This window comes from Festucalex cinctus, chromosome 15 (assembly GCF_051991245.1).
Source record: "Festucalex cinctus isolate MCC-2025b chromosome 15, RoL_Fcin_1.0, whole genome shotgun sequence".
Lineage (NCBI taxonomy): Eukaryota > Metazoa > Chordata > Actinopteri > Syngnathiformes > Syngnathidae > Festucalex > Festucalex cinctus.
The window spans coordinates 26,522,315-26,540,581 of NC_135425.1; the positions used below are offsets into that span (position 1 = coordinate 26,522,315).

At 42.2% G+C, this 18,267-nt stretch overlaps 5 protein-coding genes across 7 annotated transcripts in view; 3 read left to right on the top strand and 2 right to left on the bottom strand.

The window, feature by feature from the left end:
- The window catches only part of acads (acyl-CoA dehydrogenase short chain), a 29,243-nt gene extending 19,205 nt beyond the window's left edge, over window positions 1-10,038 (bottom strand). The window contains exons 1-2 of the mRNA XM_077496521.1: window positions 9,895-10,038; window positions 5,138-5,295 (exon numbers count right to left, since the gene is read on the bottom strand). Of these exons, the coding sequence (XP_077352647.1) occupies window positions 5,138-5,191 (54 nt within the window). The 5' untranslated portion in view covers window positions 5,192-5,295; window positions 9,895-10,038. The remainder of the gene's footprint in view (window positions 1-5,137; window positions 5,296-9,894) is intronic.
- The window catches only part of LOC144001890 (uncharacterized), a 263,910-nt gene continuing 245,793 nt past the window's right edge, over window positions 151-18,267 (top strand). Inside the window, exons 1-2 of one of the 2 annotated variants that reach the window (XR_013278623.1) lie at window positions 151-580; window positions 1,865-4,036. Coding sequence is in view for 1 of the 2 variants with exons in the window: in XM_077496512.1 (XP_077352638.1) it covers window positions 496-580; window positions 1,865-3,579 (1,800 nt within the window). In the remaining variant the exon portion in view is untranslated. Of the gene's footprint in view, window positions 581-1,864; window positions 4,913-18,267 lie in introns of those variants that run through there. The other variant, XM_077496512.1, reaches the window with a different exon arrangement.
- LOC144001891 (uncharacterized) lies at window positions 5,782-8,076 on the top strand. The gene is made up of 2 exons (XM_077496513.1): window positions 5,782-6,295; window positions 6,487-8,076. The coding sequence occupies exons 1-2, from the start codon at window positions 6,211-6,213 to the stop codon at window positions 8,016-8,018; spliced, it is 1,617 nt and encodes a 538-aa protein (XP_077352639.1). The 5' UTR covers window positions 5,782-6,210; the 3' UTR covers window positions 8,019-8,076.
- Window positions 9,905-14,836, top strand: dusp26 (dual specificity phosphatase 26). Of its 2 annotated transcripts, XM_077496522.1 has the most exons (5): window positions 9,905-10,064; window positions 10,656-10,960; window positions 11,030-11,246; window positions 12,534-12,754; window positions 12,826-14,836. In XM_077496522.1, the coding sequence occupies exons 3-5, from the start codon at window positions 11,035-11,037 to the stop codon at window positions 13,053-13,055; spliced, it is 663 nt and encodes a 220-aa protein (XP_077352648.1). In that variant the 5' UTR covers window positions 9,905-10,064; window positions 10,656-10,960; window positions 11,030-11,034; the 3' UTR covers window positions 13,056-14,836. The 2 variants fall into 2 exon arrangements, with proteins under 2 accessions (XP_077352648.1, XP_077352649.1); XM_077496523.1 differs by lacking the exon at window positions 9,905-10,064 and having other exon boundaries at window positions 10,549-10,960.
- ppiab (peptidylprolyl isomerase Ab (cyclophilin A)) lies at window positions 15,315-18,037 on the bottom strand. The gene is made up of 5 exons (XM_077496524.1): window positions 17,865-18,037; window positions 17,591-17,621; window positions 17,282-17,370; window positions 15,896-16,068; window positions 15,315-15,561 (listed from the first exon to the last, which is right to left on the bottom strand). Exons 1-5 carry the CDS (start codon window positions 17,934-17,936, stop codon window positions 15,426-15,428), a joined length of 501 nt encoding a protein of 166 aa, XP_077352650.1. The 5' UTR covers window positions 17,937-18,037; the 3' UTR covers window positions 15,315-15,425.

An 18,267-nucleotide genomic window follows, 5' to 3' on the forward strand; every position in this document is an offset into this window, starting at 1 on the left:
TCTCCTTGTGGGCACATTTGGTATTGCAACTTGCGAAGTCAAGTAACCGAATTGTTGTTGATACAAAAAAAATGTCGTTTATTGGATTACACAAACAGAGCCAGCGATTATTTTAGTTATCTTAAAGACCGTTTTTTGCACTTCACAGCCACCGTCGCATCGCGCTTGTTGCTTGGTGACAAAGTTTGTCCAAGTGAACTTGCCGTACATTCCTTGTCCGTCGCAGATTGCAGCCGTTCACGTTTTTTTCCCCCCTTTTCGTACACGCTTCGCGCTTCGGCGAAACTTTGGTGAAATTCAATTGGTCACTTTGAACTTGTTGAACCGACGTCAACATTTTTACACGTCAGTCGTTGAGTGAGTCTTGTTGTCCGCTTAAACGTCGCACGTCGGAGCTTCTCGGCTTATTTTAGCTTAGCTACATTTAGCTGGCGAGCCGCTAGCAAAAAGAAAGTCGAGTTGTTGGCGATCGCTCGGCAGAGGTCGAGTGTGAAAATGTGGCCAAGCAAGACGACGACAGCAAACGAGGAGGAACGACGCGGTGCAAAAGGCGACAGCGAGGAGCAACCACCAACTGCAGGTTTCTTCACTTTTATACCAGTTTAGCAAATGGTTCGAGTTTTCATGCTTATTACCTTCTGCACCTGGAAAAATAAAAAGTAGATTGTCGTAAATTTAATATTTTTGTCACTCCGTTGAATCATCCTGTTAAGTTTTGGCGGCTTAAAGCCCCAGTTTGCCGGTTTCACTCTGGAAAAGCCACTTTTTAATCACAGGATTTAATTACTTCTCAATAAGCGAAGTGCGCATTAAGTTTGCGCATGCGCGAAGGGAAAAAAACCGAGGCTACCAACTGCCCTATCAATTTGAATGGCGGAGATTAGAGTGGTGACAATCTTTGCGTAATTTTACACTTTAAAGCTTGCAAGTCAACTTCACCGGTGTCAGTAAACCACATGCTATGCATGTTCATAAAAAACAAAACAAAAAAAAGCAGCAACTTTCCAGCGGTTGAAACGTTTCTATCGGATCCAATTCATTTTCAATGACCGTTTGGTCGTTTCGCCAAGCCCCGCCCCCGCTTGTCTTCATTTCTGGAGGTGACTTTGTCCTACACCCCCCAGCCTGTATTTTGCCATTCTGTGTTTGTTTTGTAAACAGTGGGACGTTTCTGTGGAAAGACAGTGTTTACACCCCTCCAGCCAAATGCGGAGAGGGGGAGGGGCGAGTGTGCCGGCTGCGTGACGTCACTCCCACGGCAATTTGAAAGCACGCACGGATTAGTATTATTTTTCACTCGCACATTTAAGCGTCTGTCGAGCATGGAGAAGATGAGTTCAAACTCCACTTGGACCACATTTTAAGTACATTTAATAATTTGATAGCAGCTGACGATTGTTTCAGGAACTGGATTATAATTTCTCTGAATTGATTGAATCCCACTTTAGACAGATTGCAGTTGAAGTTTTCTTCTTATTCGTTTATCTTTCAACTTCAATTAAAACTTTTCACATCATTTATCTTTCGATTTACTTCATAAGCATTCCCACACAATTTACTCCGGAAATTACATTGAGTCGACTTCATTTTATGGTTTCTGAAACAGTCTTATGTAAAACTGGGCTATTCATCAAATGTTATGTCAATAAAGGTGAGTTGAATTGGTTTTTATGTGCATGAAACTAATTCAGTCATTCGATCTGGCCAATAAACAATTAGTCTTATTACCTTTTAATTCTAATAAGTGAATGACCTTAAATTACAAAAAAAAACCAAATGTGCAAACGATAATAAGTGAAAAATTTGCAACATGCGAATCGACATGACCAAATCATGTGCGTTTTTTTCTTCTTTTGTTCTGAAGACATCAGTGACGATCTCGGCCCCAGGCAGCGGACGTTTCTGCCCGTCAAAGAGGAAGAAGAAGAAGAAGAAGAAGAAGAAGAAGAAGAGGATTTGCCTCGCGATGAGGAGGAGGAAGAAGAGCCGGAACCAAATCGATTCACAGAGTGCAAAGAAGAGCTGCCGCACGTTAAAGAGGAAGAGCAGGAGGAAATCATTTGTGTTCTGTTGACTGGTGACGTCCATCTGAAGAGTGAAGACGAAGGTCCCAGTGAGGCGGGCGGATGGGCGGAGCCTATAAGCAGCAACAGCAGGTCAATTCAGTGCACGACGGCAGAAAGTTCACCAGCAGACGGACTCATAGCGCCGCTGTCAGACAGTGACGACGCCGCCTCATGCTCGGATGATGACGATGACGACGAAGACGAGTCTGAAGGCGATATGAGATGTTTCACTGAAGACAAACGCTGGAAATGTTCTCCGTGTGGGAAAACTTTTCGCTACAAGTCGGCCTTGATAAGTCACCTGAGGTTGCACACGGGGGAGAAACCTTTCACCTGCTCCGTTTGCCCGCAAAGATTTAATCGGAAAGAAAGCTTGAAACAACACGTGATGACGCACACCGGGGAGAAACCGTACGCCTGCTCGAGTTGCGACAAAAGGTTCAGCACGAGCGGGAACTTGACCACGCACATCAGAACGCACACGGGCGAGAAACCGTACGCCTGCTCCGATTGCGGCAAGCGATTCACTCAGAAGGGAGAGTTAACAATTCACGCCAGAACGCACACGGGCGAGAAACCGTACGCCTGCTCCGTTTGCCCTCAAAGTTTTTATCGGAGGGGAAGCTTGACAAAACACGCACTGACGCACTCCGCGGAGAAACCGTACGCCTGCTCGAGTTGCGGGAAAAGCTTCCGCACCAGCGGAAACTTGACCACGCACGCCAGAACACACACGGGCGAGAAACCGTTCGCCTGCTCACATTGCGGCAAGCGATTCGCTCAGAAGGGCGAGTTAATAACTCACACTAGGACGCACACGGGCGAGAAACCTTTCGCCTGCTCAGATTGCGGCAAGCGATTCACGCAGAAGGGCGAGTTAACGATCCACGCCAGGACACACACGGGCGAGAAACCGTTCGCCTGCTCCGATTGTGGCAAGCGATTCGTCCAGAAGGGCCACTTAACAATTCACATCAAAAGGCACAAGGGCGAGAAACCTTTCGCCTGCCCCGTTTGCCCTCAAGGATATTATCGAAAGATAGACTTGACAAAACACGCAAGAACGCACACCGGGGAGAAACCGTACGCTTGCTCGAGTTGCGAAAAAACCTTCCATACGAGGGAAAACTGGACCAAACACATCAGAAGACACACGGGCGAAAAACCTTTCGCCTGCTCAGTTTGTGGCAAGCGATTCATTCACAAGGGAGAGTTGACAAAGCACGCCACAATGCACATGAGCGAGAAACCTTTCCCTTGCCCCGTGTGCGGGAAAAGATTCGCTCTGAGCGCGCATTTCAAGCGACACGTGAAAACGCACAGCGACGAGAAACCTTTCCCTTGCTCAGTATGCGGTCAACGATTCTCTCTGAGGGGAAACTTGACGGTTCACATGAGGACGCACACGGGAGAGAAACCTTTCGGCTGCCCCGTGTGCGGGAAACGCTTCCGTCAGAACGAGAATTTGAAGAAGCACGCCAGGACGCACGCGAGCGAGAAACCTTCCGCGTGATCGGTTTTGCAGCAAAAAGATTCTCGCGGGGAGGACGTGGTTAAGAGACGCAAGCCAAAATGGAACCAGATCTCACCAAACCATTTTTTTTTATTTTTTAGCCTGCCGTCAGGTTCGAAATTGCCCTACCGACATCAATATAGGTTAAAAGTGACATCTCTTTATATAGTGCAACTTTTCAAGTTAGTGAGGGGAACTTACGACATAAGGGGTACACCAAAAAAAAAAAAAAAAAAAAAAATCAAAACAAATATTCAGCAGAAATGTAAACATTTTCAATGTATCAGTATGAGTGTAATGAAAATTGTACGCGAGTATAAGGCAGGGCTGCACAATATATAAAAAAAATATCGATCTCGCGATATTAGGCCATGCAATATGAATATCGCAAAGACATGCAATAAGTTTGAAATGAAATTTCATGCTTTAATCTGAATTTGAGCGGTCAGACTGCCAGGTTGACATTTATTGAACATGACAAAAAAAAAAAAGGAGAGAAAACACTCATTTCGAGGTGAGGAACTGACCGATACAATCTGGGAAAAAAATAAAAAATAAAATAAAAAATAATAATAATTTTAAAAAAAATCGCCTCCTCATCCTCTCCTTTTATTTGGTTCCCACGCCCCTCGTTCCATCCCTAATAATGCAAATGCAAAACATCTTTGGAACATGTGCACTGACATCCAATAGTTGAACATTGAGAGGTAATTACAATTAATTAAGAATACGTTTGCTTATTTTGCCGCATGTTAAATATCGCAATAATATCAATATCGCTCTATATCGCAGATGGGATATTTTTCCAATATCGTGCAGCCCTAGTATGAGCATATGATTGATAAATGTTTTGTGGTATTTGCCTATGAATTTCATGTATATACACACACTGCTGGCCAGGGAAGAGAAAGGACAAAAAAAAAAAAAAAAAAAAAATTCTAATAAAAATGGGCCCACTGATGTTTATTGATGATGTTTCAGTTTGCGATCTATATTCAAACTGGATTACCAGACTCGTCCCTCCAAATTGTCGGTCAGTCTCTTGGGGTCAAATAATGTTGGAAATTAATTATTAAAAAGCACAGCAGTAATTGACTGTTTGATCTAAGATTTTTTTGTGTGTGTGTGGATTTGGAATGACGGGCAGGACAAACAAATCATGTCAATAATAATAATGTCATACTCTGCGTGTTTGGATTTTTCCTGAGTTTTAATTTTCTGTTGCCAAGTTTTGTGAGCCTTTTATTCTGTTTGAGAAACTGCGGCCAACAACATTTTTTGCTGTGTCAGTAGTTTGATGTCAAATGAATAAAATAAAATCCTCCAGATTTGATGTGCTCGTCGAGTTCTTACTTGTGACGTCACGTGTCTACTCTCACCAGGAACTTTATAGCACGTTTAATTCATTGCGAGTCAACATGGTGACCATTTTATTACTTTAGCGCAATTCTATCTTGGTTGACAGTTCAACAGTGTTATTATTAAACAAGGAACTCGCCATCATCCAAGTAACAGTCTATTTTTAGCCATGTTGACGACTGCTTACTAAATCACTTACTTCATTTGCCGTGCTGTTTCTGAAGACGAGTGCAGCTCCTCCTTTCCACAACATGACGTCATTATGAAGCGACGTCCACTGGTCGTAAATCGTATTTCCAAGTTTGCGTTTGACACGTGGTAACAGAAGGTTTCTTCTCCAGTCTCACCCCCCAAAACCTGGTGAGCAAATGAAGCCAACACAGGTGAGCCCACTTGACGAATCAGCAAGGCCACGCCCCCTGAGCGCGTGCACAACACTCGTGCACGCGGTCCAGAAAGGAATTGTGTCAAGGGGGCTAACTTGATAAGTTTTGCTTCTTTCTGCCCTTCTTCAACTTATTTTTTTATTTTATTTTTTATGTTTTTATTGCTGTGCTTGTTTGAGACGAATCAAATACAAGACAGTCTGTTCAACAAGTGTAACAACGTGGCCCTCTACTGGACTACTAAGACACTACATCAGCGACACTTATTTCATTTGAAACAGCGGCCAGACAATAAAATTTGCCTCGTGAAGTAAACGAGTACAAACTTACAAAACTTTAAACATAAAAGTGATTACTTACAAAGATATAAACAAGTTTTTTTGTTGTTGTTTTTTTTATACCGGCGTCTACAAAAGACCAGCCAAACAATACCGGATATCCGGAAAACGTGTCCATTCCCAAAAAGGGTCCGACTAAAAACAATTGAAAACTGCGCAAGACATTTTAAAAGATTGTTGTTTGTTTGTTTGTTTTTGCACTACAGAGCCACCGTCGCATCGCGCTTGTTGACAAAAAGTTTGTCCAAGTGAACTTGCCGTACATTCCTTGTCCGTCGCAGGTTGCGGCCGTGCACGTTTTTTTTCCCCTTTTCGTACACTCTTCGCGCTTCGGCGAAACGTTGGTGAAATTGGTCACTTTGAACTTGTTGAACGCACCGACGTCAACATTTTTACACGTCAGTCGTTGAGTGAGTCTTGTTGTCCGCTTGAACGTCGCACGTCGGAGCTTCTCGGCTTATTTTAGCTTAGCTACATTTAGCTGGCTAGCCGCTAGCAAAAAGAAAGTCGAGTTGTTGGCGATCGCTCGGCAGAGGTCGAGTGTGAAAATGTGGCCAAGCAAGACGACGACAGCAAACGAGGAGGAACGACGCGGTGCAAAAGGCGACAGCGAGGAGCAGCCACCAACTGCAGGTTTCTTCACTTTTATACCAGTTTAGCAAATGGTTCGAGTTTTCATGCTTATTATTGATAGTTTCTTAAAGCAGCACTGGTGAATAACCTTAAATTACAAAAAAAATGTGTAAACAATAAGTGACATTAAATTTGCAACATGCGAATCGACAAAACCAAATCATGTGCGTTTGTCTTCTTTTGTTCTGAAGACATCAGTGACGATCTCGGCCCCAGGCAGCGGACGTTTCTGCCCGTCAAAGAGGAAGAAGAAGAAAAAGAAGAAGAAGAAGAAGAAGATTTCCCGCGCAACGATGAGGAAAAGGAGCCGGAACCAAATCGATTCACAGACTACAAAGAAGAGGCGCCGCATGTTAAAAAGGAAGAGCAGGAGGAAATCATTTGTGTTCTGTTGACTGGTGACGTCCATCCGAAGAGTGAAGACGAAGGTCCCAGTGAGGCGGCCGGATGGGCGGAGCCTCTAAGCAGCAACAGCAGGTCAATTCAGTGCACGAAGGCAGAAAGTTCACCAACAGACGGACTCATAGCGCCGCTATCGGACAGTGACGACGCCACCTCATGTTCAGATGATGATGATGACGAGTCTGAAGGTGATATGAGATGTCTCACTGATGACAAACGCTGGAAATGTTTTCAGTGTGGGAAAACTTTTGGCTACAAGTCAGTCTTGAAAAGTCACCTGAGGTTGCACACGGGCGAGAAACCTTTCGCCTGCTCCGTTTGCCCGCAAAGATTTTCCCAGAAGAGAAACTTGAAACAACACACGATGACGCACACCGGAGAGAAACCGTACGCCTGCTCGGGTTGCGGAAAACGCTTCCGCACCAGCGACAACTTGAGCAGACACGCCAGGACGCACACGGGCGAGAAACCGTTCGCCTGCTCCGATTGCGGCAAACGATTCGCTCAGAAGAGCGAGTTAACAATTCACGCCAGGACGCACACGGGCGAGAAACCTTTCGCCTGCTCAGTTTGCCCTCAAAGATTTTATCGGAGGGGAAACTTGACAAAACACGCGAGGACGCACACCGGGGAGAAACTGTACGCCTGCTCGAGTTGCGAAAAAAGCTTCCACACCAGCGACAACTTGACCAAACACATCAGAACGCACACGGGCGAGAAACCGTTCGCCTGCTCCGATTGCGGCAGGCGATTCGCTCAGAAGAGCGAGTTAACGATTCACACCAGAAGGCACACGGGCGAGAAACCTTTCGCCTGCTCCGATTGCCCTCAACGATATTATCGGAGGGCAGACTTGACAAGACACGCAAGGGCGCACACCGGGGAGAAACCGTACGCTTGCTCGAGTTGCGAAAAAAGCTTCCAAAGTCGCGACAACTTGACCAAACACGTCAGAAGACACACGGGCGAGAAGCCTTTCGGCTGCTCGGTTTGCGGCAAGCGATTCACTCACAAGGGAGAGTTAACAACGCACGCCAAAACGCACACGAGCGAGAAACCTTTCGCCTGCCCCCTGTGCGGGAAAAGATTCGCTCACAATTGGCATTTCAACCAACACTTCAGAACGCACGCCAACGAGAAACCGTTCACTTGCTCGGTATGTGGTCAAAGATTCTCTCAGAAGGGAAGCTTGACGGCTCACATGAGGATACACACCGGCGAGAAACCTTTCGGCTGCCCCGTGTGCGGGAAACGGTTCTCTCAGAGCGGACAACTGAAGAAGCACGCCAGGACGCACACTAGCGACAAAACTTCCGCGTGATCGGTTGGCGGCAAAAAGAGACGCAAGCTAAAATGGAACTAGATTACACTAACCCTTTTTTTTTATTTTATTTTTTTACCCCAACGTCAATTTAGGTTAAAAGTAACATCTCTCTCTACAGTGCAACTTTTCAAGCCGGTGAGGGGAGCTTATGACATAAGGGGTACAAAAAAAATAAAAACAATAAATAATCTGCAAAGGTGTGTTCATTTGTGGAATCATTTTGGTACTGACCTGAACTCGCTGAGTTAAAAAAAAAAAAAAAATTTTTAAAATGACTTAAATCAGACATGAGCTGGTTGATATTAATTAAATATGATAAAAAAGGAGAGAAGTCACTCGGTTCAAAGCTCGCGAGGAGAAGAACTGACTGAAACAATTCACTACTGCACTCTCTGAAATTAAAAAAAATTAAAAATAAATAATAATTGCCTCTTCACCGTCTCTTTTTATTTGGTTTTCACGCCCCTAGTTCCATGGGTGTTCCAACCCTAATAATGCAAATGCAAAACATCGGAACACAAATGAAAATGTGCACTGCCATCCAATATTTAAACATTTTTGAGAGGTGATCACAATTAACTCATTCACTCGCAGCCATTTTCACATTTCGCAATCCCGTTCGCTTCCGGCTGTTTTACTGGATTTTGACTGAGGCCCACAGAATATGTGTTCAATTGCTATAAAAGTATGGAACCTATCAAAAGAAAGATTAAAGTCTCTTCTTTCATCAGGAAAAAAAAGTATGTTTCTATCTGTTTCCATTTTGCAGCAATTAGCATTAGAAGAGAGCTAAGTTTAATCATTTTTCACAAATCTATTCAAAATTGTAAGTAATTTAGCTTTTTCTCTAGATGGCCCTGGTTGATCTCCTTTGCTCTGCTGCCACCTGCTGGCCGTTTGTGTAATAACTACAATTTCTGCAACCGTTCTTTCCAGTTGAGAGGCTGCATCAAAGCCTTCTGTATGCTCTAGCATAAAAAACAACAACAACAAAACGTATAATTACGTCTTTGGGACACTTAGAACATTTAGAAAAACGGATTTATACGTTATTGGGAGTAAATGAGTTAAGAATACATTGAGTTTGCTTATTTTGCCGCATGAAAAAAAAATTGTAATTCTTTCATTAGATAACAAAAATGTCATTTCTTTAGGTACACGTTAAATATCGCAATAATAATCGATATTGCTATATTCAGCAATTTCATGTACATATAGGCAAATGTACACACACGTGTACACAAGCAGGTTTTTACTTCTTTTTTTTTCTCTCTTTCATTAACATGTTTTAACTGAGTCTGCTTGACCTAAAAAAAAAATTAAAAAAATTGGAATGACAGGACAGACCAATCACGTCAATAATAATTATCATATTTTGAGTGTGCTGATTTTTCTTAGTTTTTATTTTCTGTTGCCACATTTGTTGCAATGTGCTCGTCGAGTTTTTTTGTATTCTTAGGACTTGTGACGTCATCCGGTCACGTGACTACTCTCACCAGGAACTTCACAGTACGTTCAATTATCAATCGCCAGTCAACATGGCGGCCGGCCGGGCGATGGCCGTTTTACTAACTTTAGCTCAATTCTATCTTGGTCGACAGTTCAACAGTGTTAATAAAACAAAGAACTCACCATCTTCAAAGTTACAGTCTCTTTTGAGCCACTAGGTGGCGTTGTTTTCCTTTCCACCCGTGGGTTCTTGTTTAAAATAGTTGAAAACAAAATCAAATGTTTGCGTTCGGTGTGTACGGTAGCTTGAAATGACGTCACGTGGGGAGTTGACGACTGCTGACGCCATTCCACAGCGTCGAGCTACACTACGACACGTTCTTTTCCTTTTACTAGACTTACTAACCACTTAAATATCACTTACTTCATTTGTCGTGCGGCTTCTGAAGACAAGTGCAGCTCCTCCTTTCCACGACGTGACGTCATTAGGAAGCGACTGTAAGTCGTATTCCAAGTTTGCGTTTTACAAGGCAACAAGAAAGTTTGTTTCGCCACTCTCACCTCCCACCTGGTAATCAAACGAAGCCAACACAGGTGAGCCCACTTGACGAATTAGCAAGACCACGCCCCCTTAGCACGTCTCGGATATTTTGTTTGTTTTTTTTTCCCCCCCTCGAAATATTTTTTTTAAATATTGGGATGCTGTATTTCGCACAACTTTATTGTATACATTTTCTGTCTCTTGATATTATGACTGTGTAATTTTTTTGAGACATTATTCTCTGAAAATGACATTTTTGTTCGTCATTGTAAGATGTTGGCCAGCAGGGGGCGTTGTGTGCACATGACAACAACCTTTTCGTGACGGCCTCAACGGTCAAAGTTTCACCAGCGATAAAACAACATTGTCGATATCATAAGCAACGTTTTTATGACTAGTCGTGATGATATTTTAGCTAGCTGCTATTTTTTTTTAAGTATTTGTGACGTCATTTCGTCAAGGATGTCTGTAGCTCAATATAAAATTGTAGTAGGTTAGTTTGTTTTATTATGTTTTTGGAGAGGTTTATTTATTACATTTTTTTTTTAAAGTTTTTTTAAAGATATTTGGTTTTGTCGTATTTATTTTTTTCTGTTTTTTGATTGGATTAGATCGTTTTTGCGCACTTTCCCTTGACTGTACAGCAGGTGGCGGCAGAGCGCAGCAGTAGCAGCAGCCGATGACGTCACCCGCCATCGTTCCAGGCTCGTGATGCTGAAGATCGAAGACCGGAAGCCATGTTGTGATGTCGGGACTCGGGAGGGACTTTGTTGACCACAACCAGATGAAGATGATGATGATGATGATGATGAACACAAGATGGCGGCGATGAGGATTTTGCTCGTCTGGCTTCCGGTGTGAAGGTGCGAATCCGTTCGAGTGACCCAACAGAGCGACGTCGTCGACGACAACGACAACAAAAAAAGAAAAAGCAACAAAACACATGCAGGTGAGGCTCGCGCACGCGCACGTGAGTGGTGACGAACTCGCGCACTAAAATGTGATTGCGTGTGCGCAGGCGCGATGGCCTTCATGTGCGGCTTCTCGCGTTCGCGCAGCGGCTCGCGCTCGCCGGCCGGCCGAGATTCCCGCCAACAACAACAACAACAACATCATCATCATCATCCTCCTCCTCATCCCGTCAGCGTGTCGGAGCTCGAGCGACTCCTGAGCAGCGGCAAGACGGCCTGCAACCACGCCGACCAAGTCTGGCCGGGACTCTACATCGGGGACCAGTCAGTTCGCGCACGCGCATGCGCACGCCCCCGTTTCGGTTCTTGGAGTTTTTGTCCCATTTCATTGGATGGTGAAAATTTGTATTTTTAACGTCACTCAGGAAAGAACTGAGAAAAAAAAATGGCGAGGAAAACAAATTGATAATAAAAAAATGGATATTTTTCCTTCATGTGAATTTTATGGCAAAGAAATACAAATTTTCTAAGAATTTTATTGGAGAAAAAAATATATATATTTTTTTTGTATTGCAAATAGATTGTGTGATTAAAATATAGATTGATTTTAAAACGCTTGCAATCCTATAAGAGTTCATTATTAACTATAATAATTAAAATATTGACAACTAATTGACGGATATCAATTTGGTTAATTAGTGAAAATGAAATTAAATAGAGTGAAACCCTTTTTGCTTCTATTTGGTGGACGTTGTTCTGCTCCCTGCGGGAAACTAAACAGGCTTTGGCCACTAGGGGGCAGTGTAAGGCAATGAATAAAATAATTATAATTTTTAAAAATCAGCTTACTAAAACTGCACCTTGTCTTATGTTAGTTGTTCTTTACAGAGGATAAAGAAAATATTCCCGTGAGTATTTCTATTTTTTGTTAAGGAAAAAAAGTCATAATACTGACAAATATATATATATATATATATATATATATATATATATATATATATATATATATAAAAAATAAGAAGGTTTATTTGACAATTTGTTTTACTTTGACATTTTCATCAAAACTTTGCTTATTGCTAAAAAAAAAAAAGGATATTTTCAGAAATAGTAATCTGTTTTAAATTGTTGAGGGGAAAAAAAAAAAGGTTTAAAGTGGAAGTCAAGTCCAAAATTTTCTTAATAATTCTTAATAATTTTCTTAATAACTCCAATAATGTTGTATGTGGCCTCGAGTCTACTTGGCAACATTTTGATGAATATTGCAAATGCTGTCTTTAGACTTGTGCAAATATGGACATTTCTTGAAAATACATTTTAAAAATATTTATATATTGATTTTTTTTCAATTCAATTTTATTCCACACTCAGGGTCCACTCTTAAAAAAACAAGCAAAAATTATAATTTTATAGATTATATTTCTAAATATAAAATTATTTTAAAAAGTCTGAATGTACTTGTAGGCTAAATGCTAAAAACATTTTTGACTTGCACATTATGAGGAAAAGCTGTAATTTTTTTTTTAGCATTTAGCCTACAAATACGTAAAAAAAAAAAATGTTTACATTGCACCGAAGAAGGAAAAGCGTGACTGTGGCGTTTGTGTCCTCCAGAAACATGGCGTCGGACCGTCGCGAGCTGACGCGCGTGGGCATCACGCACATCGTCAACTGCGCGCAGAGCAGAAGTCGAAGCGGCGGCGGCGGCGGCGACTGTTACGCCGGCATGAACGTGACGTACTTGGGCATCGAGGCGCACGACTCGCCCGCCTTCGACATGAGCAAAAACTTCTACCCGGCCGCCGACTTCATCCACAAAGCGCTCACCGGAGGAGGTGCGTGCGTGCGCGCTTGTTGTGTGTGGCGACTGACTGACTGACCGACCGAGCGTCGTCGTTGCGCGCAGGGAAGGTTCTGGTGCACTGCGCGGTGGGCCTGAGCCGCTCGGCCACGCTGGTCCTGGCCTACCTGATGATCCGGCAGAACTTGACCCTGGTGGAGGCCATCAAGACGGTCAAAGACCACCGCGGGGTCACGCCCAACCGAGGATTCCTGCGCCAGCTCAACGGCCTGGACGGCATCCTGCGCGAGAGTCGCTGCGCGGCGGCGGCGGCGGCGCACACCGGCTCGTGCTAACGGCGAACAAGCTAGCGTCATGCTAACAAGCTAATGCTGCATTTGAGGATGGTCGGAAGTCAGAGATATTATCCGAGTTGTTGTTTTAGAGTGACGTCATTTGTAGTCCATCGAGGGCGTTTTTTTTTTTGTGAGTTGAAGGGGGCGTTCCCGTACACACTTCCTGGTTTGAACTCGGAAAAGTCCGACTTCCGGCCATCCTCGAATGCAGGATAACGTCGTGACGTGCGCAAAACGCCACCGAACGTGAAATCAGCTCAGAACTGCCCCGGATGATGACAGGCAGGTTAGCGCTAACCGCTAATGCTAAGGAAACAACAATAAGCCTGAGCTAATGCTCAACAAAAAATTATGATAAGAATAATCACAATTACCTCCGGCATCGTGTTGATAAAACTTTCTTTTTCTCTGTGCTATTTCGCTACAACAGAAGCTAATTAGCGTAGCCAAAATGTAAACAAAACCAAGAACTGGATTTGTCAAAACTGCGTTGAGTGCTTATTGAACCGTTTTTCTTCTCAATTTTCTAAGGAAATTAAATAGGTCAACATGAACAAGAAAGCTAAGTGTTAGCATAGCAACCAAGTGCTTTGAAGAGAAGCGAATGCTAACAACTACTAAGTAATGGAAAAATGAAGCTTTGTGAAGCACTTGCAATATTGTTTGTTCTCCTCTAGATGGTGCTCTTGGTTTAAAGATCAAGCCTAGTACGATCTAAAGGAGTAAAAAAAAAAAAAAAACCTCACAAGTGCTTCGTGAAGCTTCATTTGTCCCTCACCGCTAACGGCTAACGCCATAGCGCGACATCAAAACATACCGGATGAATGAAATCAGCTACTAACTGCCTGGAAGAAAAATGACAAGACGGCAAAAAAATAAAAATAAATAAATGTTCAAGTAAGGTTAGCGCTAATGCTAACGGAAAAACAACGAGCGAGCGCTCACGCGCTTGAATCAGATCACGTTATGGGAATATGTATTTGTAGCACCAAAGCTAATTAGCTTAGCCGTCATGTAAGCAAAGTATTTGTATAATCGGCGTCAATCGAGCCAAAATGTTTTGGTGTTTTTTCCACTGGAAGACACACGAAGTCCCGTTTGGCGCCGACGTGATGTGAATTTTCTATGGCGAGCGCGTCACAAATATGAAAAACATTTAACGGGGAATGCTAAATGTTAGCTTAGCGAGAAGCGTTTTCAAGAGGAACGATTCGGGCAGGATAATAAAGTTAATGTCGGCGATATACTTTTTTGTATTGTTCGATTCTCAGTTATGATGAATTTATGTTCAATATTTTTTTGAAACTGCCAGTTTTAAAGCATCCGTACTGAAAAGAAATTCAATTTCTAGTGATCACGTATGTTAGCGTGTTAGCTCATTAGCTTCCGGAGTTTCAAGTGCAGATATTGATGTTTGTGTTAGCTGGCCACTCGGGGACCAACGTGACTTTTTACGTCCTTTTTGTTGTTCACATGAGTATATAAAACAAAAAAAAATGTGTAAAATGAAAATGTTTTGTCGTGAGTCAACTTAAGCGTGAAAAAGCAAAACGTGCTCGTCAAACGTGTTTGTGTGGTTCCGTGCTGTGATTGGCTGTCACTTTCAATTGTTTTTTTTTCTGTATGAAGATTATAATTGTTTTTTCAAATCTTTTTTTTGATGCCTTACTGTTTTTTTTGTTTTTTTTAAAATACTTTTCTTTTGTAAGTTTTTATAGTGAACAATTTTTATTCCCAACTGCCTGCTTTCAATAAACTTTTACTGTTCGTCACAAAATGAATTTTTTTGTTGACTTTTCTTTTAGCGATGAGGTTGTGTTTATTTCACAAATGATTTGACATATTACTGTACATATAAAATAATGCTGTCAAATTGCAATGTGAGGGGAATTTTATTTTAGTTTATTTTTAAATTTGTATTTATTTTTAAAGTCTTTTAAAGATGCAATTTTTTTTGGTCCCTCAAAATTTTTATTTGTCAGGCCTATTTGGAAGAATTATTTTTTTTAAAGGGAAGTTGAAATTTGTCAAGGGAGAAATATAAAATTAAAATAATTAGTAAAAATTACATTTTACTCAAAAACAGTCAGTTATGCTTGTTGTAGGGTATTTTCAAAGGGGATTAAAAAAATGGCCATAGATTATTTTATTTTATTTTTTTGTTCTTTTCTTAAATATTAGAAATTTATATATATATTCTTTTACTTGTCAAATAGATGAATTTTCAAGAAATTTCTATTTAAAAAAAAAAAAAAAAAGTATCATCACGAGATGTATTTTATTCCCGGAGAGAAGAATTCAATTTTTGCCACCTTTTCATCGCGTGCAATCGCAGCAGTAAGCGGGCAGGGGGCGCCGCCGCGGAGCCACTTAGAGCTGGCCGCACTCAGCGATGACCACCTTGGCTTTGGGGGCCCCCGTTTTGGAGGTGCCTTTGGCCTCCATCTTTTTCAGGACTTCTTTGCCGTCCAACAGGGTCCCGAACACGACGTGCTTCCCGTCCAGCCTGCGCGCAAAACGGACGCAATCACAAAAAATAAATAATAAAAATTAAATAAATAAAAAGGGCTATAATAACGGATTTTTTTCTTTTCTTCGGACAGGATTTTTTTTTTTTTTTCACCAATATGTTAATAAAATAAAAGGCAATAAAAATCTAAAATAATACAATAAATAAATAAATAATAAAAAGGCAAAAGGTTCGGACATTCAAACATTCTTGACCACCAAAAAAATTTGCCAGCTTTTGCTGATGTTTCTCTCTCCAAAAAAAAAAAAAAAAAAAAAAAAAAAAAAAAAAAAACGATTCGCGTGCGTTGGCGCGGGCGTCGGCCGCTCACCAGGCGGTGTCGGCCGTGCAGAGGAAGAACTGCGAGCCGTTGGTGTTGGGTCCGGCGTTGGCCATGGAAAGCGTCCCGAAGCCGGCGTGCTTCTTCACGAAGTTCTCGTCAGCAAACTTCTCGCCGTAGATGGACTTCCCGCCCGTCCCGTCGTGCTTGGTGAAGTCGCCGCCCTGCGTCGCCGCGCCAAAAAAGCGTTAGCGTCACGACCGCATCGCGGCCGGGTGGGCTCCAAAAGTACGCCGTTGCATCACGAAAGCAGAATTTGAAGGCATGCAAACGAGCTTGCGATATGGAAGGCAGTGAAGGACCAAAGTCAAACAAAAGATGACAAGAACTTTAAGAGTTGAAGGCACACATACATGTTAAAGGACAGTAAGAACACAAAGAAAGAAGGCCACATTTGAAGGCATCCAAACAAGCTTGCAATATGGAAGGCAGAGAGTGAAAGACCATAATCATACATGCAAACAAAGATGAAAAGAAGTTACGATTTGAAGGCACGCATGCAACCTTGATGCAACTATGCATGATGATGTTAACACATAGAAAGAAGGCCGCATTTGAAGGCATGAAAACAAGCATACCTAGATTAAAAAAAAGACACAAACTTTGGACTACAAGTGGTATTGAAGGACAACAGTAAATAAAAAGAAAGCCACATTTGAAGGCATGCAAAAAAAAATGTTGGACTACAAGTAGTACTGAAGGATAATAGCAATGCAGATACTCATAAATAAGTTGAAATAAAACCGTAAAAGGCATACATCCAATCATGTAATGTGGAAGGAGAAAAGAAATAAATCCAACAAAAAAGGAGAAAAGGAGACCACATTTGAAGGCATGCAAAGAAACAAGCATATCTAGAGTTAAAAAAAAAGATTGCAATTGAAGGCCAAACTTTGTACTACAAGTGGTATTGAAGGACAACAGTGAATAAAAAGAAGGCCACATTTGAAGGCATGCATTAAAAAAAACTAAAAAAAATGTTAGACTACAGGTAGTACTGAAGGTGCAACCAATCATGCAATACGGAAGAAGCAAAGAAATAAATCCAACCAAAAAAAAGAAAAGAAGGATAGATTTGAAGGCCTGCTAACCATTTCAGAACATGGAAAATCTTATTCAAGAAGCCAAAAAAAAAAAAAGAGAAAATGAGACCACATTTGAAGGCATGCAAGCAATCTTGGAAAGCACAACCTGATACATCAACACATGAAGAAGGCCACATTTGAAGGCACACAAACACTTTGGCAACACGAGCGGGTAGCAGTCGCGCGGAGCAGCGGCGAGCCGTGACAAGAAAGCTGCACAGGAAGGCTCGTTTGACAGCGCGTTCGTTGACGGGCCTTCAAATGCAGCCTGCAGTCGCGCGAGTGTGCGTACCTGGCACATGAAGCCGGGAATGATGCGGTGGAAGGTGCAATTCTTGTAGCCGAAACCTTTTTCGCCCGTGCACAGGGCTCGGAAGTTCTCTGCCAATCAAAAAGAGTCCCATCAACACGGCGGCCATTTTGTGGCTTTCTTCCTCTCTGACAAGCCCAAACATGAAAACTTGTGCCATGAAATTGGAGTCATCTACTGTCGACATTTGATTCACTTTTTTTTTTTTTGGCTACAGCCTGCACTTTTAATAGATAGATAGATAGATAGATAGATAGATTTTTTTTTTCTAGCCCCGCCCTCCTCACCTACCAGCAGTCTTTGGAACTACGTCTGCGAAAAGCTGTAACACAAAACACATTCACATTTTCATCATCACTATTAATATTATCGGCCTTATTGATCATAAGGACCACTACGTTTTACGGTTGGACATATGACGTCACCTTCTTCCAACGAAAAACGCTTCTGTATATTAATTCGTTAGGTGTTTTTTTTTTTTCACGTCACGTGACGCGAACACGAGCGACTTTTGAAGAAACACTTCATAAAAGACGTAGGACTTAAAAATAATAATTGTAATTACCTCCATTGTGAGCCTGCCCGCCTTGGCGCCATCAATGCTGATGTCAAAATAAACTTTGGGGTTGTCTGGCATCTTTTAATTGAGAGGAAGGAGGAGGGAAAAAAAAGTTCTCGTTATTAAATTTGAACAGGAACGTACATCTGACGACAGAATCAATGTGGGGCTATTCTTTATCCAAACTTCATCTGACGTCACCGACACCAGAAACCAATCGCAGCCGTGTCATGAGTGAGAACTAACCAATAGCAGCGAAAGGTGGGCGGGTTTTAGGGAGCCACATGACGCTCGCTTTGACTGTCCTGACAGTACGCGCGGGCGGTGCCGGAAACAGAACAGCGTGTACATCTGCGTATTTCCACACGCGGCATTTCAAGGTCTAGAATCAAACGTACACTTCGTTTAA